The following is a 26,005-nucleotide window of genomic DNA, read 5'->3' as shown; positions in this document are numbered from 1 at the left end:
GTTGGCTTCAACCAGGGCGTGTGACGCGTCAGTGCAGCAGTGTTGGAGTAGTAGTGCTTGTAGTTAGGTATGCACGTTGCATGCTGCTTCTGCTTACCACTTTCTGCTTTCAGCTACTGCCACCGGATAGCCCCTTTTTTCTCAGGGGTGAAAAGAGGAGCCGAGTGTGTAAGTCTCCCCAGCCGGTACATAGCCTCTCCACTGCCAAGATCTCGTACACGCCTCCTCGTGGCACACATGGTAACTGGTCCCTTGTGGTTCCAGGCTAAGCTGTACGGGATCTCGGAGCAGCAGTGGGCCCCAGAGACGTGGCATGCAGGCCCATCGGTGAATGGAAATGCCCTGCTGCCCGTCAACCACTGTTCCAGCTATGGGTAAATAGCCCCAGCTATGGGTAAATAGTGAAGACCCCAACGGCGACGCAGGCGGAAGATGGTGGTGTGAGACCCTCCACAACGGCTGGGAAGGCGGAAGAAGGCAACCCCACTGCCACGTGGGCTAACTCGGGAGGGTACAGTGGCTAGGGGAGTAAACCCCGACGACAAATCTGCACTTGGGGACAGGCACAGGCGGAGTCCAACTGACCGGACCACCGGCAGCCCCCTGCAACTTCCTGCCAGACGAAGGTCGTCATGGGTTCCCTCATGCCACTGGAGGTTTATCTGGCAGGAGTGAAGATGGTGGGAGTGAGGTCTGCGCACCCACACCTTCACCTTAATCCTCACCTATGCGCAAGCTTCTTGCTCCCCCCCCCCCCCCATAAAAGTCCTGTGGCGATGTGGAATGGTGGCGGGCACAGGCCAAGGATGTGGCTGGGAGTGTCTAGCCAAACCATGCACACAGGCGGCAATGGAGTGATGGTCGCTAGGACTGCGGGATGGAGCAGCGCGTCCTTTCGGCAGCTTCCACTGCGACTGAGCAGCCCCACACTGCTCACCCCTGTGATGGGGAAGGACCTGGAAAAGGTGGTCCAAAAATTGTCTGCTCCCTACACTCCGGGCGGTAAGCCGCAACCGTCGGAGCATCCCCCTCGCGGTCGAAAAATCAAAGTGAAAAATAAGCTAAGTATTGCTTCGTGGAACGTTCGTACACTGCTGGACCTGGCCGTAACTCCTGACAGGCCCCACCGCAGGACAGCACTGGTGGCCCTGGAGCTCGCAAGATATAATATCGACATTGCAGCTCTCAGCGAGACCAGACTACATGGGGAGGACTCCTTGACAGAGGTTGGTGCTGGGTACACCTTCTTCTGGAAGGGGGTCCCCGAAGGCATTCGTCGCAATCATGGAGTTGGCTTTGCTGTGAAGTCTAAGCTGCTGCAGCGCATTCCGGAAACCCCTATCGGCATCAATGAAAGATTGATGACATGGCGCATTCCCCTGGCAAAGGAATGCTTCGCCACTCTCATCAGTGCATACGCTCCAACTCTTGATGCCGAATACAACATCAAAGAGGATTTCTACAGAGCTCTTGATGCCATCCTACAGAAAACCCCGGCTACGGACAGACTCATACTCATGGGAGATTTCAATGCTAGAGTGGGCTCGGAGCATCTGGTATGGAGTAAAGTCATTGGCCAGCATGGTGTGGGGAAAATGAATCGCAACGGGCTCAGACTCCTCTCCCTCTGTGCAGAGCATCAGCTGGTCATTACTAACACCATCTTCCAGATGAAGAACAGGCTCAAGACCACCTGGCAGCACCCCCGCTCAAAGCATTGGCATCTCCTTGACTACGTGATTGTCCGTCAGAAGGACAGACAAGATGTCCTCACTACCCGTGTCATGCGCGGAGCTGAGTGCTGGACTGACCATCTCATGGTCAGATCCAAACTACTCATGAGTATTCAACCCCGTGGCCCAAGGACAGCCCCAAACAAGAAACTGAACTGTACAGCACTGAACAGCCTCATCACCAAAGACAACCTCCGACGGCTCCTTGCTGAAAACCTCAACATGATCCCGGAGGAATCAGCTGACTGGCCAGCTCTGCGCCAGGCTATTCATAACGCAGCCTCAGAGGCACTTGGCCAATCAAGGAAACATCACCAGGACTGGTTTGACTGTAACTCAGCTGAGATACAGTCACTTCTTAAAACCAAGCATGAAGCCCACAAAGCTCTCCTGTCCTGCCCTGGATCTCCCACCCATATAACCACCTTCACTACTGTAAGAGCGGAAACGCAGCGAGCCCTTCGGACTATGGAGAACACCTGGTGGGTGCAAAAGGCCCAAGAAATCCAGCACCTGGCAGACTGCAACAACACTCAAGGCTTTTACGATGCCATAAAAGCATTGTATGGCCCAAGGAAGCGGGCAATTGCCCCAGTCCGATCAGCTGACGGGTCCACGCTCTTCAAGGACCGCCACGAGATTCTTGCCCGTTGGGAAAATCATTTTGAGAGTCTCTTCAACCACACCAACCCTGTTGACCCACATATCCTGGATAATCTGCCAGACTTGCCACCAATCATGCACTTGGACACTCCACCACTTTACTCAGAACTTCGGCAAGCTATTGCAGGGCTGAAGAACAATAAAAGCGCTGGACCCGATGGAATCCCTGGAGAGGTTTTCAAACATGGAGGATACATCCTCACGCGTCGTCTGCACCTCCTGATCCAAAACATCTGGGAACATGGGACCCTCCCACAGGACTGGAAGGATGCTAACATCGTGGTCATCTACAAGCAGAAAGGAGACAGAGCAGTCTGCAGCAACAGCCGCGGGATATCTCTCCTCTCCATCGCAGGGAAAGTACTGGCCAAGATTATGCTCAGTAGACTGGTTGAGCACATCTCGGAAGCTGTGCTTCCGGAAACGCAATGTGGCTTCCGGAAGACCAGATCAACGACAGACATGGTGTTTGTCTTGAGGCAGCTGCTGGAGAAGAGCCGAGAACATCACAAAGACCTTTACGTAGCCTTCATTGACCTCAGCAAAGCTTTTGACACCATCAACCGTGAGCTGCTCTGGAAATACCTCTCCAAAATTGGGGTACCACCCAAGTTTCTCAGTATCTTACAGCAGCTGCATGAGGGGATGCAAGCCAGAGTGCTCACGGGAGAACTCCAGTCAGAGCCTTTCGAGGTAAATGTTGGGGTGAAGCAAGGCTGTGTCTTGGCTCCGATGCTCTTCAACATCCTCCTCTCTGCCATCACCTGCCTCTTCCATCGGGTCATGGGACATGAAGATGGTGTCCATGTGGAATACCGACTTGACGGAAGCCTTTTCAACATCCGTCGGCTTCAGGCCCGCACAAAGACAAAGACCCGCCAGATCTGTGAGCTTCAGTATGCTGATGACTGTGCAGTCTTAGCCCACAGCCCGGACTCTATGCAGCACGCCCTGAACACAATATCCAACCTGTACCAATCTTTTGGCCTACAGGTTAACACTCAAAAAACCGAGGTCATGTCCCGTCTCACCACCCCCGCCCCCACACCCCCCAGTTTTCACATAAATGGTGTTCCACTTAAATCAGTGGACCACTTCACTTATCTCGGCTCCACTTTATCCTCATGTAGCTCCCTTGACACGGAAATACACACTCGGATAAAAAAAGCCTCATCATCTTTTGGACGCCTACGCAGCAGGGTTTTTGAAAACCGCAACCTGAAGCTCAGTACCAAGGTCGCTGTTTACAACGCTGTATGTCTTTCCACTCTGCTTTATGGGGCAGAGTCATGGACCCCATACCGTCAGCACATCATCAACCTAGAGGCCTTCCATATCCGCTGCCTACAGAAGATCCTCAGCTTGTCCTGGAAAGATCGAATCCCCCATACAGTCATCCTCAGCAACACTGACTCAATCTGTATGGAAGCAGCTGTGGCCAAAAAACACCTGCGTTGGATAGGGCACACCCTACGCATGCCTGAACACCGCCTGCCCCGCCAAGTCCTATATAGTCAACTAATGGGTGCAAAGCGATCTCCCGGAGGGCAAAAGCGCCGTTTTAAGGACTACACCAGGGACCTCCTAAAGCGAGCGAACATTCCTCTTACGCAGCTCGAATTTTTGGCATTCGACAGATCCGCCTGGCAGGGCACCTGTGCCACTGCTGTCTCTCAGATACACCAAACCAACCAAGACCGACGATCTAAGAAGCGAATCCAGAGACACCAGAGGGCGGCTGGCACCCCCCTGGTATCTGGTTTCCCCTGCTCCATCTGCGGTCGAGTGTGCGGCTCACGGATCGGACTCATCGCCCACGTGAAGTGGCACCAGCGGCAAGGTTGCTGAAATTATCCCCCCCCCCAACCCCCATCCCCCATCCCTGGAGCAAGCGTCATCATCGTACACGATGGACAGCTAAGAGATATATATATATATATATATATATATATATATATATATATATATATATATGTGTGTGTGTGTTGTCTTTGCATTCTTTGCATTCTGTGTGGCTCAGTGACACACTCAGTGAAAGGCTCATTAGTATGCAGCATTAGCAGGTCTTCTTTGTCTCCAGGTGTGAATGAGGACATTATTCATGACCTTGTTGGATCATTCACGCCCCCCTGCATATTGCCTTTCCAAACAAAAAGTGTCTTACAAAATTTAAATCAATCTATTGTTTAATGTGAACGATTAGCCCGGATGATTTTCAGATCATTTTGAAGTAAATACTCTAGCCGACAAGATCCATTAGTCAAAAGTATTGTGGGAATATGTGAAGTTGGTCGTTTGTGGTCTTATATCAGAACATTTAAGTTTGAGTTTTTTGAATAACCACGCATAAATAATATTCTCTCAAAAATGCAAACATGTACATACATATTGCTCACATATTATGATAGTCATGTTCGTGCTAAATAGAGTGTAATTACACCTTTGCCATTAATATGTTTATAAGCAACTGAAAAAAATACAAATATCAGGTCATGTCAAAACATCTCAAGGACCCCAAAAACACCTTAGACTCCAGAGGGTTAAGGGTGATGATATGATGACAGAATTTTCACTTTAAAAGTGAACTAATCCTTTAATGATAAAGATACGCACTCAAGAGCACATTCAGCGTTAAAGGCGCTTTTCCACTGCATGGTACGGCACGGCACGCTTTGGCGCTTTTCCACTGCATGGTACGGTACGGCTCGGTTCGGTACGGCTCACTTATGGCACATTTCCACTGCATGGTACGGTACGGCACGGCTCGCTTTAAATGGTACCACCTCTGTTGAGGTTCCAAGCGTACCGTACCGATACTAAATGTGACGTGAAAACACTGCAGATCACTGATTGGTCAGAAAGAATCGTCAATTCAGCGCCATTGTATTTGCGATACGAGACACTAAACCCGCTAGATTTAAATAGCCAGACAACAGCCAACGCGGTAGCACCTGTTTTTAGAGTATTTACTTGACAGAGGAAGTAAAAAGAAATCAAACAAGAAATGGCTGAATCGTGGTCAGTGGACGAGGTGCAGACGTTCCTCTCGTTGGTTGCCGAGGAGCGGATCCAGCGAGAGCTGGATGGGGCAATACGGAATGAAAAAGTGTTCCAAGAAGTAGCACAGCACGGCTACCACCGGACCTACAAACAGTGTAGGGAAGGAACAAATAAAAAAAAACTAAAAAGTGACTACCGAGCCAGTAGAGGCGGCAACTATTAACGATCAGTCCCACCCACTTTGAAGCGGTACTAACTGCAGTGGAAAAGCAACCGAGCTAAAGCGAACCGAACCGTGCCGAGTCGAGTCGTACCACGCAGTGGAAAAGCAAAGCGAGCCGAACCGTTCCACGCCGAGTCAAACTGTACCGAGCCGTACCATGCAGTGGAAAAGCGCCATAAGAGCTGGAAAGACCACCAAAACTGGCAACTCTGCAGGGAGTCACTGGCATGTCCAACTTTTGTTTGCAAAAGTGTTTAACAAGTGTTTACATGAACAATAAACAATCGGGTTGATGTGCGTGTTTTTGTCACAAGCTTCAAATTGGAATTAATTTTTTGACATGTGCACATTGCACAAATATACAAAGTTTCCCGCTGTTTGCGCTTAATAACCATTCTCCTACATTGGTTCTTTATTTGTTTTAAACTGTAGACTTAATTTGTATCCATTTCTGGTCATAATTTAAAGACAATGAGCAAATTAACCATTGTGCCATGCTGCTTACATTTATCAAGCAGTAAAAATACCCAAAACCAGTCGTCTGTGGATGAGAATCCGAAACAAGGACTAGTGCATTGCTCTGCTTCACTTCACAGACACTGAGGGAAAGGAGAATTTTAGAATGACGGGACACTCATTTTTATGACAAGTAACAGGAAGACTAGCTCGTTCCACGCATCATACATCGTCCTTTCAGTTTCGGTTTTCAACCCGATCAAGAGTTGACATGTTCTCTCAATCGGATTAGAAAAGGAATAAACCACACCTTTCAATCCGATCTAAATTATTTGTAATAGAGCAGACCAGACACCAGTTTTTTAATGGGTTATGTTATATAGCCCTATTTGTTTTTAATATTTTTATGAAATATCTGTATTGACTGCATGATCATATCACCGTATTATTTATCGCCATGCAATCTACAAATTGAAGCTTGGCAAACCACAGGAGGCTCGCAAGCCGCGCAATGAGTAGCACTGGTACATAGCATAGATATAAATATATTCACTATGTTTTCATAGCAATCAGTTGGCAAATTTGTTTGAAGGACAGCTTTGGCCAGGACAGGACAGAGTTTTTTGTCAATAAAAAGAAAATTGGGCTTTTTAATGGCCCTAACCCTAACTATTATCAAAATAATCATTAGTGGCAGCTCTACATTTAAGATACTTAGGATTATTTATTATCTTAAATTTGATCAAACTAAAGATATGTTTGATAAAACACAGTACCCCTTTCCAAATCTCGGATCTGAGGTCCTTTGGGTGCTCCGCCATAGATGCAAGTAGACTTCAGCCGGGAAGCTCTTCCATATTCTGCAGCAACCTGCTGCACCTGCTGTGCCAGTTCACGAGTGGGGGCAAGCACTAAGCACTGAGATTATAAGAACGGACAGTCACACATCTGATAAAATTGGGAGAAAATAAAGCAATTAAAAAATAAGGTTAGGGGACGACTTACAATAGGACCATCACCATGTCCCAGGTAAGGCTGGTTGTTAATGTGTACAATGGCTGGCAGGAGATACTGTGGGCACAAATATATGAGAATATTGGACAGCAGCAACACAAATCAAATATGGTAATTCAAGATATTCTGAATAATACATTTATCATAATGTAATAATCATTTAACACTTACAGCCAGGGTTTTCCCAGAACCTGTCTGAGCAATGCCAACCATATCTTTTCCACTGAGGGCTAAAGGCCATCCCTGGGCCTGGATAGGTGTGGGCTCAGACCAGGATTGTTTAGAGATCACATCCATCACATAATCTGGAATGCAACAATATATTGTATTATATACACACACCATATTTATTCAACAGATTTTTTATTAGGGCTGGGCGATGTATCAACTTTATATTGATATACAGTAGGCTTGCTGCGATAGTCGTGTTGATGGTGTTACTGGTGTTCAGAAGCAACACCAGTTACATCATTTAACTTGTGCTTTACAAAGCAACTGTTTGTTTAGTTTTTTTTTTTCCGTTTTTAAAATGTAATGTTTATTTCAAAATGTTTTGCACATAATGTACAGTCTAGCTTACATGGATACAGTCGCAGCATTTGTTTTCATAGCCTTCAATTTGCGCATTGTTTGAAGGACAACATTGGGCAGTATGTGGAATAACTTTATTTTTTTATATATATATATATATATATATATATATATCATTTAACAAAAAGTTTTCTGCCCTGAAACAAAGTGCTTCGCAAGATTTATTTAACCATTATGTTCCTTAAAATAATATTTAACCTTTAGCCCACTAGTAGAAAATATTGAGATATGATTTTTGGTCCATAAAATCCCAGCCCTACATTTGATTATAAAAATGTTTACATACTTGGGAAATTTGCCTCATGAAACTTAATGATGGGTATAGGACAATCTCTGCCTTTCACTGTCACCTCTTTGTCTCTGCGGTAGTGTTCCACTTCTTGCTGTAATTCAAAAACATACCAAAGTGATTTACAAAGAAAAAACCCTACACATTTAAGACATTCACATTCATGTAAATATGTAAATATGTCCACAAATGACCATTGATCTATGTGTGACATCAGAGTGCTCTTTGTAGAAGTTTTTCTCAAACTTGGGGAGCTCATCAAGGTTCCAGTGTCTTTTCCGCAGTCTCTCACCGGGGTTCCCAAACTTCCCTGAAGGAGGAACATTGCAGCCACCGCTAAATCGAGGGGCACTGCTGCCATACCTATAAAAGAACAGTTCACACAGCAGCTTCATTCAATGCGCAGTTCACCAGCTTCTTTCAAGGACAGTAAAATATGAAGATATCTTTAATGAAACCAAAGAGATTAAGCAAGTATAATTGAGCTTGTTTGTTTACCATTTTTGAGCTATTTGTATAAAACTGCTCAATATATAAACCAATCATGTCTCTTCAGAAGTCTCGGATTAACCTGTCCATTAATATGGACACTTTAATTGTCTTTATAAACATTTTGATGTTTCAAGTTGTGGCTATGTGGACTTCCAATGGAAGGACAGAAATCTTTCTAGTTTGATAAAAAAGATATCTTTGTGTTTCAAAAATGAACGAAGGTTTAAAAGGGGTTTGAACTAGGGCTGCAACAACGAATCGATAAAAATCGATGATCAAAATAGTTGGCAACGAATTTCATTATCGATTCGTTGTGTCGCGCGACGCGGATATGTTATATATAAAAAAAAAGTTTTTAGTTGAGCGCAGAGCTATGAGGCGCCAGACTAGACAAAAGCGAACTCCGCGAGCGACACTGCGCTTGAGACACGTGTGTTTGCGCGCAAGTGTGTCTGCACGCGCAAGAGAGAGTGTGTCCGAGAGCGCGCGATATAGTGTGTGAGCAGCACTGAATTTTTCATTCTTTACTCTGTCTAAATGACTCAGAGAAACTTCACTAAATGCTTGGAAAGGATGAGCTGCAAAATACACACCATACGAGGTGGTCAATCCATTGTATTTTTTTGTGAGTGTGTGTGTCTGAGTGTGAGAATTTGTGCGTCTGTGAGTGCAGTGTGGAGAACAAGTTCTGACGTTTAAACAAATCCTGTTATGTTTTCTGATTTGTATTTACTCTTAATTTTTTTTTTTTTTTTTTTAATATCTTTTTGTGCACTTTATTTAAAAAAAAGTTAAGATGTAAAGCACATGTGTATGTTTTTTGTGTAAGTCAATAAAAAATTTTTTTATTACTTTAACAGCTCAGGGATGTTCAAGGAGCTAACCTGTTTGTGAACTTTCTGAAGATTTTTTTTGCACTGTGAATTTGCACTGTCAGTTCTGTTTTTGAATAAAGGGTTGGAAATGAATGCTTTTTTATTTGTATTTTTATCCGATTAATCGAAAAAATAATCGACAGATTAATCGATTATTAAAATAATCGTTAGTTGCAGCCCTAGTTTGAACAACATGAGAGTGAGTAAAGGACAATTACAGAGGTGTAAAGAATACCTGAAAACCAAACTTAAGTAAAAGTAGAGATACCTTGCAGAAAAATGACTCTTTCAAGTCCCTATCGGTAATTACAATACTACTTGAGTAAAAGTCAAAGGCCTGGTTTCACTGACAGTTCAGAATGGGGCACGGTTCGCATTAAAAATTGTTAATGTGAAAGCTGTCATGCGGACCGGGTGCACACTGAGGTACCGAACCCCAGACTACTAGTTCAGTTGCACTCAAACTGTGCCGCAATTCGCGTGAATGTTAAAGCAACACGGACTCGGGTGCACGATTGTTCAGGAAGTAAAGTAGCCTAACCTGCGCATGCGTTTTAGCTGATTACGATGTATTTAGTTCAATATAGGGCTGGACGATATGGCCAAAATTTATATCACAATATATTTCTTAATTTCGGTCGATTTGATATAATTCCGATATCGATATGAACAATATAAAAAACCTCAGGAAAAACTGCCAAGAACGCCCACAATTAATGTCTGTACCTTCTATCTTCTGAACAATTAATTTCCCAAGTCTCTGAAACCTCCTCCTATAAAACTATATAATATTTTAGAAATAAAAATGGTACAAATAAATTGTTAATATTTTATTTGTATTTAACTTCATACAAGAAATGTGAAATCACTGTCAAATAAACATAAGTTAATAACTCAACGTATTAATATACTTTAACTTTAAGCTATAGGCTAACATAGGTTGATTATATTATTCTTATAGATTGAAAAAAGTGCTTCAGCCAGGATAAAGAATATGAAAAGTGCTCAGAGTTGCTGCAGAACACAAACCAAAAAAAAGTGAGCAACAACAAAAACACATGCTGCTGAGGGACATTGAGTGTTGATGACACCCAGAATTAATTTTGATTGATGAGACAATGAACATATGAACCCTTGTGCCGTGCTGCTTATATTTATCATGCAGTAAAAATTAAAACGTAAACGTAGCCCATGCCTGTTAATGTATATCGAAATATCGGAAATGTGTTTAAAAATCATATCACCATTATTGAAAAAAATAATATTGCGATACATATTGATATTGAATTATTGTCCAGCCCTAGTTCAATAGAACACATGTAAGCATGATAGTGGTGATGATTTACTTTAGATACAAGCGAGAGTGAGCCTGCAAGTGTAATCGCGCATAGCGAGTGCAATCATGGCAGCAAATTGGCAATCTACTGTCTCCTCTAAAGAGTCTGTTTGCAACAGACATGCGACACATACAGTTAACCCAAGTGTGAATAACTCAGCTGCACATAATAAATTAATAAAGGATCATTAATAAAGTGACACAAACATAATATATTGACCCACATTCTGTTTTCTATCATGCGGCGTGCACGTTTGTGATGACGTACGATGAACGCAAATGTACCAGGATAGGAGCCTAAGTCCACCATGGGACCTTATTTCGGAAAAATATTGTATGGTAGTCAATGGCGAGAGACAACAAATATTTTGATCTCGTTTGAATTGTGCCCTGAATGACACATATGATGTTTGTCAATTTAAAAGATACATTTTGAAGTCAAGAAAGTCACAGTTTGATGTAAAACTGTTAAGGTGTAAGACTGTGAAAATACGTAATTAATTACAAAGACTACAAACCCAAAAGGCGCATATGTGACGTCATACCTTTTCTCTCAATGAATGAAGCTAACGTCTGTCATTTTTTCTATAGTCTTATGTTATAATCGTAACGTTACGCAGTCATGCCTCAGTGTTTTGTACCAGACTGCACACATACGAGCTAGGGATGCGCCGATCCGATATTCAGTATCGGTATCGGCTCCGATACTGACATTTTTGCCAGATCGGGTATCGGTCAGACCAGGCCGATCCAAATCCGATATTGTGCGTATACTATTCTGTGCTATTGTTAAGCCCCACAAAAGGCACAAAAACATTATAAAGCACTATAAAGTTGTCGTGCACTATAAGTGTTCTGAAGCCATTATATAGTATAATGTGAGATATAAATTAATATTTAAGTCATTAAATTCAAGATCACGTACATTTTTCCCTCCGCTGCGACTGTCAGTCATTCTCCATTCAGCATCAAACAGCACGTCGCGTTCGGTTATGACGGTCAACACGATGAAAAACTCTCTCCAAGATGATTCAATGTTACTATAATTATACTTGATCTGTAGATAAAGCTCTATGGTTTTGCATTAAACAACTTTATCTTGCTGGACTTTATTGCTGTACCTTAACTACTTTCTACCGGGTGTCTGTCTCTCACAACACTGGAGTCAGAGCACTATAGCAGCTAACTGTTCTTCACGCGCACAGTAAATGACATTTAAAACTGTTAAAAGAAAATAATAAATAAACTATTGATTAGATAGATACTGTATAATACTCTACGCATCAATATGTCTTTCCTTCGTGCTTTGAAATCTTCAATAAAACATGTCTCAATTTTATAGTAGGCTATAAAATAATTAATCTTTTTGATTTTTTTTCATGAATGTATTTTACAACAATACAAAGAGCATTGTGTAACGTTTTACCAGATTTAGTGTTACACTTATTCTCATATTTGTTCCCCACTAAATGTTTTTACATGTTCAGATTTAATACAATTATTGAGCACTTGTGATTTTTCTAGACTAAATTTTACTGCTTAATTATCCACTATTCTAGTTTATAATAGCATCTTTTGTCATAGTTTATGGTCATATTTTTTTTGATTTGTTGTTTTTCTTTGTATAATGAAGTTGTCTGTATTGAGTAGATTGTGTTTAACACACAAAAGAGTGATTATCAGTTCAACACACATAGTTATAGAAATTCTACTTGATAAAAAAAAAAAAACTGCCCTGGTATCGGATCGGTAGTCGGTATCGGCCGATATTGAACTGCAGGTATCGGAATCGGTATCGGAAACAAAAAAGGTGGATCGGAGCATCCCTAATACGAGCAACGGATCTTGCTTGTTGTTTCGCTTCCCATGGTGCAAGACGAGAGATGTAGTTCATTGAGCGATTTTCACATAAAACTAAATGTTACTCTTCTGTTTTATGACAAACTGCGACTTTCATAATTATCTTTTAAATTGACAAATATTATGTGTGTAATTCAGGGCACAGTTCAGACGGAATAAAAAGATAAGTTGTCTCTCGCCATTGACTACTAGGGCTGTAACGATACAGCAAACCCACGATTCGGTTCGTATCCCGATTTCTGACCCACGATTCGATACAAACCGCGATTCTTGCGAGGAGGGAGGATTTTAAAAGCCAAATAAATAAATAAATAGCTAAAGCTATAACTCTGTTTTCTTGTAACAAAATACTTTTGAAAAACAAACAGAACTATACTCCATTGTGGAGATGATTCGAGCATGTTAAAAATTCTTCTGAGGTAACCGAGGCTTACTGTCTGTGCTGTAAACCACAAATAATATATTGCCTATTCCGCATGACCCGCATCTCAATCGCAGGAATAACGCTTGCCACAAAGTGAACGCGCCTATATAGAGAAATGCACACTTCCTACGAATTAGCCTAAGCCGCCATTTCTTTATGTTTTGAATTAACGTTAAATCAAGTAAAAGTATTTCAAGCTTTCTAAGTTTCGATTCGTTTATGAGGTCCAGTTCACGCGCGCGCCGGTGCCACACACACACACACACACATACAAGCAAACACCGCGCGCATCACTTGCTCTGGTGTTTGCTTGTGTGTGTGTGTGTGTGTGTGTGTGTGTGTGTGTGTGTGTGTGTGTGTGTGTGTGTGTGTGTGTGTGTGCTCGCTCGCGCGCGCGCGCGCGTGCGTGTGTGCGTGCGTGCGTGTGGGGGAGAGGTGCGATTTTTGAATAATAATCAAATGATACCCAGCGATCTTCGAATATTATTTTTGCTCGAAATTCCCATACCTAATATGTAAAAGACCCCGTCACAGCCCTAGGAGCTATTCTGGATGAGAAAGATAAGTCTGGGAAGGGGTGTGTCGATCGCGATCTGCCTTCTCATACCGCGACACAGGTTCGTGGATCTGAGTGTCGCGATTTCGGTTTAATATCGTAAATCGTTACAGCCCTATTGACTACCATACATATTTTTTTCCGAAATAAGGTTCCATGAGCCGGAAGCGGAGGGGAGGGACCTAGGCTTCTTAGATTAAAACCTTAGTTCAATTAGGACACTTAAGTAGTTTTTAATAAACATCCCTTAAAAAAATTACTATATGTTGTATTCCTTTAATAAAAAGGAGGTCAGAATCTGAGGTTTTCTGCTTGTTACGTACAGTAGTCTAAATAAATGCTTGCGCACTCTCCTTTCAATCATGGAATGTGTTGGGATAACATTTTTATTTGTGTCATCATCATACAAGATTAATGTTGGGAAATTTGGGAAAACCAAACAGGGGAACATTTCACAAATCTGAGTTAGAACATTCAAACATTTGTCATTTTTATTTCAGTAGTATTAGCTTGAGTTAGGATGCAGATTTACTTTATACAATTTATGTTCATTAACAAAAAACAGTAACAACATTATTTTTATTTGGTAAAATGTAATATTCTTTAGTTTTATTAAAATTAACCATTGGTCATCCAGCATCATGCATTTAGATCATGATAACCACAGATAAAATTTAACTCAATGGTTTCTATGGTATTTATGAAAACGTACTCGGTTACTAACGTAACCTCGGTTCTCTCTAGAGAGAGGAACGAGTACTGCGTTGTCGTAGCAACGCATTGGGGAAAATCCTTTTCCACGAGAATACTGAAGCAAAAAATTATCCTTAATTTTGTATCAATGTAAAACGCATTGCCACAGCATACAGACCTAGGCGAGACGGCTCGTGCGCCTATTGGCTGCTGTGCGGCAAATGCTTAAGCCAATGGAGCGAGCCCATGAGTGACGTCACACCCAATGAGGGCACTTCGCGCCCTCCTGCGTCACGTCCCGCCGAAACGGGCGTGGCTTAGGGCTATATATTTCGCTCACAGGCTTATGAACTCTGATTTTTAAAACGAAAGCAACCAGAGCGCATACACGGCAAGAAACGCAGTACTCGTTCCTCTCTCTAGAGAGAACCGAGGTTACGTTAGTAACCGAGTACGTTCTCTTACGAGAGATACTCTCGTACTGCGTTGTCGTAGCAACGCATTGGGGAACACCCTGTAAGACGCCGTGTGTGCAGTGATCCGACACCATAGACCCAGAGCACTGAGCTGGGGTTCATACAGTACATAATCACCTTTAGGACTCACAGAGAATCCTGAAAGAGGTGGGTTCTAACCACCATCTCCCACAAAAGTGACTGCATCCAGCAGATCAGTATATAGATGACTGCACTTAGCAGATCAGTATAAAGTTGACTGCGCTTAGCAGATCAGTACAGAAAAAACTGCGCTCAGCAGCTTCAGCATAATTATGCCATAATAGACGACTGAAAAGTCAGTCTAACAAATACGGCTATTTAAACCGAAAATATCTTGGCCTGTAAGGCGGGTACCTCAAGGTTATAAAACCTGATAAATGTAGACGGTGAGGCCCAGCCTGCCGCCATACAAATATCCTGTAAGGCAATCCCACTCGACCAAGCCCACGAAGAAGCCATACTTCTCGTGGAGTGCGCCCTAACACCCAAAGGGCACTGAATGCCTTTGGATGCGTACGCTAGAGCTATAGCGTCCACTATCCATCTGGATAAGCTCTGTTTCGAAGTGGCCAGTCCCTTGAGACGCCCACTGAATGAAACGAAGAGCTGCTCTGTCTGTCTGAAAGCAGACGAGCGTGACACATAAGCTCTCAACGCCCTAACCGGGCAGATGAGATTTTCGTCCATACTATCCCCGGTGACCGGAAGGGCAGACAGGGAAATAACCTGCGCCCTAAACGGTGTGTTTAGGGATTTCGGAACGTAACCATGCTTAGGTTTGAGCACGACTCTGGAGTCATAAAGCCCAAATTCCATGCACGACGCGCTCACCGAGAGCGCGTGTAAGTCCCCAACGCGCTTCACTGAAGCGAGAGCCAGGAGAAACACCGTCTTGAGCGACAGGTGTTTCATATCAATCTCCTGAAGAGGCTCGAAAGGAGGACCCTTCATGGCGTCCAGCACCGTGGAAAGGTCCCAAATGGGAACTGTGGGAGGTCTGGGTGGATTAAGTCTCCTAGCTCCTTTAAGGAACCGAATGACTAAATCGTTCCTTCCTATGGACTGGCCGTGCGCGGTTTCAGAGAAAGCCGCTATAGCCGCCACGTATACTTTGAGTGTGGAAGGGGATCTCCCGCTATCCAACATCTCTTGTAAGAAGGATAAAACCTCTGTCACTCCGCAGTCTGGGGGTGACACGCCGCGAGACGTGCACCAGCCAGAGAAAACTGACCATTTCGACGCATAGAGCCGTCGCGTAGACGGAGCTCTAGCTTGTGTGATCGTGTTTAACACTCCCTGAGGGAGGTCAGCGGATACCCGTTGATGGCCCACACATGAAGGGACCATAGCGAATAGCCTTCTTTTATGATGTTTATCACCCATTTTGAAACCCCGGGAAGCTTTTCCCATGCATCTGCACGTGTAGCTAGGGGTTGAGTGAAAAGCGCGCTCTGATCGACTCGCGATACAGCGGCTTTCGCGAGCTGCGACATAAGTGTCTTGCTCGTAACATCTGAGGCCGGGGCCGCGCTTATGAGAGCGGGCAGAATGTCCGCGCTCGACCCCTCGACAGCCTTTAGGCGGGAGAGGGAGGGCTGGACGGGTTCCATGGGAACCGTAGTGCTTGTGTGGGAACGCGGGCACTGGGGACCGGGCACGTTTACCACCTTTATAGCATCGCTCGCCAGAGCGGAGCGCCTGCACGCAGGTTTCGTTTTTACAGAAACCGTGCGATGAGCAGGAGGTAGCATTAGTGGGCACTGGGTAGTGGGCACGTGTGCTACTTTTAACGCGCAATCGAACTGTGCCGATTTTATGTGCGCGGGCCCTGCATGTGGAGCCGTGTTTGTGTGTAGGGATGTGCACATTACAGCGTGCAGATTTACTACACAAGAAACACCATCGGCCGTGGCACCAGAAAATGCACTCTTTAATGGATTTATCTGGGTAGCCGTGAAAACGGCTGTTGTGTGCAGGCAAGCGGCCATTGAGACGCGCCTGTTGACTGCAATAATCGCAGGTACAATCACTTCTCTTGGGACTGCACGAGCGGTGAGCTTCGGTGAGGGTCCGGCCGCAGCGGGACTTGAACACCGGCGCTTCCCTAGCAATGCTAGGATGGCTTCGGGGGCTCTGGCTTCAACGCTACCTTCTGTCGCGGGCCACGCGGCGCGGGGCGGCGACCGGAAGAGCGAGAGCGCGGTCTCGAGCTCTGGGTCTGGCGGCGCTGAGATGAGGAGCTGGGCGGCGGTCTCGGCTGTGAGCTCTGAGCGGGCGGTTTCGCACGGCCTGCTGCAGAGCTGGAGCGCTTCGGCAGGAAGTGCTTCATAGCCTGGGTCGCCTTCTGCACCTCCACATACCTGTCGGTGAAGTCCTTCACCGAAGTCCCGAAGAGGCCAGCAGGGGAGAGCGGGGCGTCGAGGAACGCGGTCCGTTCTGCTTCTGGCATGTCTGAGAGCGTTAACCAGAGGTGCCTCTCAGACACGGTGATCGCCGCCATGCTGCGTCCGATGGCTTGGGCCGCAGACTTCGAAGCGCGAAGAGCCAGGTCTGTAGCGCTTCTCAGATCCGCCACGCAGATCGCATCGGGTCCGTTCTCGTCCAGCTTGCGGAGGAGATCGGCCTGGAATATCTGCAGCGTCGCCATGGAGTGCAGCGCTGACGCGGCCTGTCCGTTGGCGGCATAAGCACGACGGAGCAGGGATGACGTCGTGCGGCAAGCCTTTGAAGGCAGCGCCATCTTAGCCCGCCGTCCAGCGGAGGGTGGGCATAAGTGGGCCGCGATAGGCTCTTCGACTGGCGGGAGGGAAAGGTAGCCTCTGTTTTTAGCGTCGTCGACCTCGGAGAACGCTAGGGAAACAGATGACCTCGTCCTCGTAGAAAACGGGGAAGTCCAAGCTCTCGCGACCTCCTCGTGAAGCTCAGGAAGGAAGGGGGCGGGCTTTGAGACAGGTGTCGACTTCTCCCCGGGCAGAAAATAGCCATCCAGTCGGTTTTTAGCGGGCTGCTCGGGCGAAACCCACTCAAGGCCAAGGCTCGCCGTGGCTTGAGTGAGAACGCGCATGAGCTCCGCCTCGATGCTCGCTCTTTTTCCTTTCGGCGTGGGGGCAGGGGGCGCGAGGTCCGCAGAGCTCGCCCAATCCTCGCTGCCGGAAGCCAAAACCGAGCACGAGTCCTCGTCCCTCAGCAGGTCGTCGATAGCGATGTCATCGATGTCGTCGACGGAAGCGGCGGCAATCTGCGGTCGCTGTCCGTCGGGTATCGGCGCTGAGGAAGCCGGAGACACAGTTCGCGGGCGCGCCGGCGAACTTTGACGGCTTGACGGAGGTTCGGGGTTCCGCTGTGCACGGCGCTTTTTACGACGCGGCACAACAGCGGAGAACACGGGCTCCTGGAACGACGCCAGGCGAGTCTGCAGAGTCGCCAGAGGCAGTAGTTCGCAGTGATGGCAGCCGCCATCCGCGAGGGCGATAGCCGCGTGTTCCTCGCCCAGGCAGGAAGAGCAAATCACATGGCGGTCCCCGTCGCTGAGCGTGGTTCGTTTGCACGAACCGCAGAGAGGCATCTCGAAGAAGACGCCGCTCTAGATACAAAAGAGAGAAAAAGTGTGAGTCGCGCCGGCGACCTCACACACACTCAAATACAGTGAAAGGATATTAGCGCCGGAACGCGCAGCTGGAAGGCGACGAAGGCGGCGGTGCCAGCAGCTTGTCGTGACTTCTCCCGCTGATGTGCTCTCTCGACGGCGCCGCTTCTCTGCTCGGATCAGCGATGAGGTGCTCTTCGCTGAAGGATTAAAAATCAGAGTTCATAAGCCTGTGAGCGAAATATATAGCCCTAAGCCACGCCCGTTTCGGCGGGACGTGACGCAGGAGGGCGCGAAGTGCCCTCATTGGGTGTGACGTCACTCATGGGCTCGCTCCATTGGCTTAAGCATTTGCCGCACAGCAGCCAATAGGCGCGCGAGCCGTCTCGCCTAGGTCTGTATGCTGTGGCAATGCGTTTTACATTGATACAAAATTAAGGATAATTTTTTGCTTCAGTATTCTCGTGGAAAAGGATTTTCCCCAATGCGTTGCTACGACAACGCAGTACGAGAGTATCTCTCGTAAGAGAACCAGTAGCCTAAATACATTATTAAAAACTGTAATTATATTCCATTAGTCCTTTAATACATTGTCTACATTAATAATATTATACAATTCAATATATATATCCCACATTTCATGGTGCAGTTAATATTACTAGGCTAACGTTACAGTAACGTTAAATCCGTGGTAAATGATGGGAATGTGTAGACGGAAAGCTTCTGACTGTATCGTTGCGCACAGTGTTTCTCCTGTTCGTCAGCGCTGTTTCATCTGCCTTTAAACTGGTTTAAATCACTGAGACATTAGTGTTCCTCGCTGAATACAAGCGCTTCTCACTGGATCCCGTGACCAAGACCGATCTGAGTAAACGCGTCTGCTCTAGTGAACTCCATAGGTGAACTCGCGCTACGCTGCCGTTTGGACTTTGAGCCGAGCGGATAAACGGTCCGTGTGATGCGCGGTTCAAATGAGATTCGTTCCGCTTTTGGTGCAAAAACATCATCGAAAATTTATCGAACTCTTGATATCGTTTTATCGAGAAAAATTATATCGCGATAATTATCGTTATCGTTTTATCGCCCAGCCCTAGTGTCATGATTGGCTGATGATCCGATCTGCTTGTTTGGATCACAGTGATCGCAAGTTAAAGGCACACTATGTAGAAATTGTACCTTAATATAACAGCTTCAAAGTCATTTCGGTGATAAACAAACTCATAGTTGGGCGAATTATCCTGGTAGTAAAGCTTGGGGGGGACGCCGCTGGAAAAACCAGCAATGCAAGTTTGAGAGGAGCGCCCCCGACAAATCTCGCGAGAATCACGACTTGCTTTACGGCAACAACGTCACACACATCAACAACAACATATAAAGCACAAAGACACTTGCACGCATTTCAGACGTGATACTCGACGATGGAAAAAGCAAAGAAAACGCGGTCGGAAGAGACTAGAAAAAGGAAAAGAGAATCTGACCGCGTGAGGAACCGGACAAGAGTCACTCGGTCAGGCTTTCCCTCGTTGGCGCGAGCTAAAAAGCAGCACTGGGTGCAACAGGGATGCTGACCTGGCAATCTTGTTGATGGACTAGTAAATAAATCTCTTATTTGTAAACTTGCTTGCGTTCTATGTTGTTGCGCTTGCTTGTAGTATGTCATTTTTTTTTACGATGCTGTTCATTCATCCATTATATCAGACGCTGTTGACGTTGATTCCTGCAATTATCATGAGAACAGTTGTCAATATCTCCAGGGAACTACACTGCGACCAAAATGGTCGCATATGCGACCTTTTGAAATGCCATTGCGACCCTAATTTTTAATGGGTCGCAAATGTATCACTGATTATTTTTGTACCTACCTTATGTTTTAGGCAATATGCTATGATTTACTATGAGCATTTATTAAAACAGAAATGTGTATTTTAAGAACACGTTTTATAACGTGCTTGCTCTGAGCATTGAACACAAAGTTGGCTTCAGCCCCGCGACTTATAAAGTAATCGGGTTGATGAGCGCGTTTATGTCACACGTTTCCCGCTGTTCGCGCATAACTATTCTCTATTGGTTCTTTATTTGTTTTAAACAGCAGACGTAATATTAATCCGTATCTGGTCATGATTTGGAGACAATGAGCATTGAACCGTTTTGCCGTGCTGCTTATATTTATCATGCAGTAAAAATGCCCCTCCCCGCGGCCAAAACCAGTCGTCTGTGGATGAGAATCCAAAACAATTAGTGGGACGTTGTCCTGCTTCACTTCACAGGCGCTGAGTGAAATGAGAATTTTAGAATGACGGGACACTCATTTATATGACACTTTATTCAACAGGAAGAACAGCTCGTTCCGCGCGTCTTACGTCAATGTACATGCGCAGTCCTTTCAGTTTCGGTTTTCAATCCGATCAAGTGTTTACATGTTCTCTCGATCGCATTACAAAAGGAATAAACCACCCCTTTCAATCCGATTGAAATTTCATTCGGATCGAGCTCAATCCGATCGATTAAGGTGTTTACATGAAGATTTTTTAGTCCGATTGAGCCGTCAATCCGATTATAAGTGTCCATGTAAACGCAGCTTCATGTAAATTGAAGCTTCACAATGACAGTATGAAGCACGCGAAATGTATAGACAGGTACATATCCCGTGACGCAGCAGCACTCCGCACTGCATTTCGGCGTCAAGCAAACAGAGCAAGTGAGGAATCTGAATTGATAATTAAGTTCAATGTAGCTTATAATATAGCCTTATTTGTGGCTTATTATATTTCACTTAATTGTGAAGTGGACATGCATTGTTTGTTTTTTTTGTATCTCTAATACCGAATAGTCAATACTGAAAATCTATTATTATATTATTTTATGGATTATATTTATTTTATTTTATTTTAAGAGTTCAGGAGTCTGCCCATCTGTGCCAACCATAGCATGTTGAAATCCAAAAGAAATTCATTTTGCACATTATTGTGTACTGTATTTTCTATTACAGTATATCTATCCCAACCAATGTTAAAGAAAACAAGGCGGCATGTGGTTTAAAAGATGGAAAGTAAAATAAAAAGCACATCTGTATGCAATACAGTTCCATTATTGTTCATTATTACCCAGAGCGGCTAGAAAATAGAAAATACAGTACACAATGTGCAAAATGAATTTCTTTTGGATTTCAACATGCTATGGTTGGCACAGATGGGTAGAGTCCTGAACTCTTAAAATAAAATAAATATAATCCATAAAATAATATAATAGATTTTCAGCAGCTATTGACTATTCGGTATTAAAGATACAAAAAAAACAATGCATATCCACTTCACAATTAAGTGAAATATAATAAGCAACAAATAAGGCTATATTATAAGCTACATTGAACTTAATTATCAATTCAGATTCCTCACTTGCTCGGTTTGCTTGACGCCGAAATGCAGTGGGGAGTGCTGCTGCGTCACGGCATATGTTCCTCTCTATACATTTCGCGTGCTTCATACTGTCATTGTGAAGCTTCAATTTACATGAAGCTGCGTTTACATGGACACTTATAATCGGATTGACGGCTCAATCGGACTAAAAAATCTTCATGTAAACACCTTAATCGATCGGATTGAGCTCGATCCGAATGAAATTTCAATCGGATTGAAAGGGGTGGTTTATTCCTTTTGTAATGCGATCGAGAGAACATGTAAACACTTGATCGGATTGAAAACCGAAACTGAAAGGACTGCGCATGTACATTGACGTAAGACGCGCGGAACGAGCTGTTCTTCCTGTTGAATAAAGTGTCATATAAATGAGTGTCCCGTCATTCTAAAATTCTCATTTCACTCAGCGCCTGTGAAGTGAAGCAGGACAACGTCCCACTAATTGTTTTGGATTCTCATCCACAGACGACTGGTTTTGGTCGCGGGGAGGGGCATTTTTACTGCGTGATAAATATAAGCAGCACGGCAAAACGGTTCAATGCTCATTGTCTCCAAATCATGACCAGAGACGGATTAATATTACGTCTGCTGTTTAAAACAAAGAACCAATAGAGGAGACTAGTTATGCGCGAACAGCGGGAAACGTGTGACATATAAACGCGCACATCAACCCGATTACTTTATAAGTCGCGGGGCTGAAGCCAACTTTGTGTTGAATGCTCAGAGCACGTTATAAAGCGTATACTTAAAAAATACACATTTCTGTTTTAATAAATGCTCATAGTAAATCATAGCATATTGCCTAAAACATAAGGTAGGTACAAAAATAATCAGTGATACATTTGCGACCCATTAAAAATTAGGGTCGCAATGGCATTTCAAAAGGTCGCATATGCGACCATTTTGGTCGCAGTGTAGTTCCCTGAATAATCATTTCTAATGACATCATAACAGCCAATGTTATGAAATAATGCAACGTACATTTAACTTTATTGATGTCATCTGGCATTTTGTAATGTTTAAATTACAATCAAAAAACAAATGAAATTATACAGTAGGCCTAGACTATAGGCTATTTACTTGTGATTTAGCTGCAGTGCAATCACGTAAGAATGTCAAACGTGGTAGGCTACTTTATTATTATAAAGTAATCTAATAGGCTACTTGACATTAGTAATGGGCGATATAAACAATATGCGATATAAACGATACAAAATTGTCCTACGATAGAGATTTTAATTCAATTGCACTATCGCGATAATGCATGTTGATGACGCAATCTACCCACGAAATTTAGAGCCACGAGCTGCAACCGGCTGAAACGCATCATATTCGTTGTCATCTTGAGTAAACATGGCTGAAAGCGAAACGGAGGAGCTGGTGAAAAAGATCGATGCAACATCCATTATTTGGACTTGGTTCGGATTTAAGCCGTCCGATGAGCAGCAGCAAACTATACAGAATATACAGAGTGCGTGGGGCAACAGTTCAGTAACACACACGACTAATCTGTTCTACCACCTCAAAACGAAACATGTCACTGAATACCAGCGCGTATTCACAAAATAGTGGTGTAAACACAAAATCTCTGTTACCCCTTTTCCACCAAGGCAGAGCTGGTGCTGGTTCGGAGCCAGAGCCTAGTTTCAAATCGGTTCTTTGTTTTTCCACCGCCAAAGCACCAGCTCCGAACCAGTAAAAGTGGTTCTTAAGTAGCACCAAATCATTGCAGGGTCTAGAACGGAGCCAAGTAAGAACCGCTTGCGTCAGGGGCTGGGGGCGGGGTTACCGTGACCAACAAGACGAATAGAAACTTGTGACCGCCATTTTTAAATAATACCAGCTCGATTATAATACCAGCTCGATTATAATATCCGTCTATGTAAGTTACGGCGCGCTGCACGGACGTGTTGGATTCCGATGTATTTTTGCAATCCCATGAGCATCCATAGTATTGCAATGTCCGTTATTGTTGATGGCTTGTTCGAGATGCATCGGAGCGCGAGGACCGATCGGAGCTGCGGTAGTGTTTGGAGAGCATACGACTCCTTGTGCTTTTAGATCGCTATCGCAGTGCTTTGATGTCATCTGCAAGAAGCCGATGCATCTCGAACAAGCCTAGCGTGTTTGTGTTTGGCGCTACCGCACTAGCGATTGCTGGGCAACATGAGACGTATACAGTGACGTAAGATCTGGCTCTGTTGTGGCTCTCTAGCCGGTGGAAAGGCAAACCGGTTCTCGTCAGTCGAACCAGCTCTGGCTCTGGCTCTGAACCAGCACCCGGTTCTTGTTGGTGGAAAAGGGGTAAGAGTGTGCCCGATGTTAAGATTCGTTGTGGTGTTGCTTTTTAACTGAGAAGATTTTTTATAAGCTGCTAGCCATAATATAAACATTAGGGCTACTTAAAGTCTCTGCAGCTAGTGTACTTGAATTTTATTTATCTGCAACATTATGTTGTATAATTACAGTTTTGCACAATAAATGTTCTCAAAACTACATACACTGTTTATTTCTTTAAAAAAAAAAAAAATTAGCAGTTGTTTGGCTTTCCTCTGTGTAACCTGTTCTGAAATGGTTTTATTATTATTTATATATCGTGATATGGATTTTAGGCCATATCGCCCATTCCTACTTGACATAAACATATTATTATCCTATTACCATGATCAGCAGTAGTTCAGTAGACTATGCAGTAGCCTAATATTTGCATGAAATCGTGAAACATTACCTGGTCAATACCATGCCCGAGGCTTCTATCCTACCGAACAGGCACTAGTGTACAGGTGTAAAATAACAGTGGGTATTTACGACAGTGCAAGTATTCCACAGCGACTCTAGGGGTCGCTGTTTGACAAAAACACAATTTCTACATAGTGTAACTTTAATGCCAGGTGTAAAAGTATCTTTTTTTTCATATTAACAGGATTAAATTAAGCGGAGCAGCCACTGCTGCTTTCTTACAAGTGTACCCTGATAAACCATGATTATAGTGAAACCTGATAGTGGTGTTATACAGAGGAGATTTGCAATAAGCATTTTGTTACATCATTTATTTCAAATATCTAACGTTAGGCCTATATCTACAACAAAATGTGCATGTGTGTCCAAGCATGCTTCGTATCTATTAAGTACTATTGTTCAAGCCTTTCATTCTTTTTTGCATGCGTTTTAACATATTCACAATCATGGATAGTTATGGCATCAGACTGTCAGCCCTACATTTCGGGTTGACCTAGATGGCATGAAGGTCTTAAAATGCTTGAACCCTGATAATTGCTGCTCGCAGCTATATTTTGAAATACGCGCAGTAATCTTATTTTTAATCAATATCTGCAGATTAGTTTGAAGAACCAAATTAGCCAGAGATCAGTTTATCAAGATTAGAAGATCTGGCTTTTGTCAAATCATTTCAGATGTATTAAGCGACGTACGAAGTATGAACCCCTGAAACCCGCACCCATATCGCCTAAAAATCACAACACTAAAATAAATAGGCCTAACGTTACAACAGATTATTTGAAGTGTCCAAGTGCATTTGGATGGATTATTTACTAGTGGTATTCGCATATAGAGTGTGTAGATGCAATAAATGGATGAAGTTTAAAGGTGGTTAACAAAGGTGTGCTGTTTTGTCATCTGCGAGGATTTTAATAACGTTAGCAGCTAACGTTAACCCGAAACAGCACGATTTTACTCAGCGCTGTTTAAATACATTACACGACAAAAGAAAAAATCCGCTTACCCCCTGTCTCTGCCGCGATCTCTATCTGAATATCCAGGCATGTTGTAAATTGTAATGGCAAGTCAGACAATATGAAAAAAAAGATGTTTTCTTATTTAAGGAAAATGAATCCGATGTTGGTCGACAATGCCGGAAGGAAAATGCAAAATGGCCGCTGAAATGCCCCTTGACCGCGTGCTAGAAATATCAATGCGCAGAGGCACTGGTTTTTAGTTAGTATTTGCCCATTTATTAATTTTTATTTTAGGCAGATCAAAGAATAACATACTAAATTAACAGAAACAATACACGAATACTGTATTTTCTCTAAAATACGCAACATAGGAACTTGAGGACCTATTTTCACTGATGCAGCACACGGGTGTAAGGATAAAGAAGATTCTCTTACGAGAGATACTCTCGTACTGCGTTGTCGTAGCAACGCATTGGGGAAAATCCTTTTCCACGAGAATACTGAAGCAAAAAATTATCCTTAATTTTGTATCTATGTAAAACGCTTTGCCACAGCATACAGACCTAGGCGAGACAGCTCGCGCGCCTATTGGCTGCTGTGCGGCAA

General features: G+C 44.1%; 1 protein-coding gene across 1 annotated transcript in view; it reads right to left on the bottom strand.

The window, feature by feature from the left end:
* The window catches only part of LOC307007294 (putative ATP-dependent RNA helicase DDX5), a 77,719-nt gene extending 52,117 nt beyond the window's left edge, over nt 1-25,602 (bottom strand). Inside the window, exons 1-6 of the mRNA XM_079629115.1 lie at nt 25,447-25,602; nt 8,164-8,332; nt 7,967-8,063; nt 7,261-7,394; nt 7,081-7,146; nt 6,852-6,993 (exon numbers count right to left, since the gene is read on the bottom strand). Of these exons, the coding sequence (XP_079485241.1) occupies nt 6,852-6,993; nt 7,081-7,146; nt 7,261-7,394; nt 7,967-8,063; nt 8,164-8,332; nt 25,447-25,487 (649 nt within the window). The 5' untranslated portion in view covers nt 25,488-25,602. The remainder of the gene's footprint in view (nt 1-6,851; nt 6,994-7,080; nt 7,147-7,260; nt 7,395-7,966; nt 8,064-8,163; nt 8,333-25,446) is intronic.
* Nucleotides 25,603-26,005: the final 403 nt, after the last annotated feature.

This window comes from Phoxinus phoxinus, assembly GCF_949152265.1.
Source record: "Phoxinus phoxinus genome assembly, chromosome: 11".
Taxonomy (NCBI): domain Eukaryota; kingdom Metazoa; phylum Chordata; class Actinopteri; order Cypriniformes; family Leuciscidae; genus Phoxinus; species Phoxinus phoxinus.
Note: the sequence above shows the minus strand (reverse complement) of the source record. Positions and strands in the feature narration are given on the sequence as shown.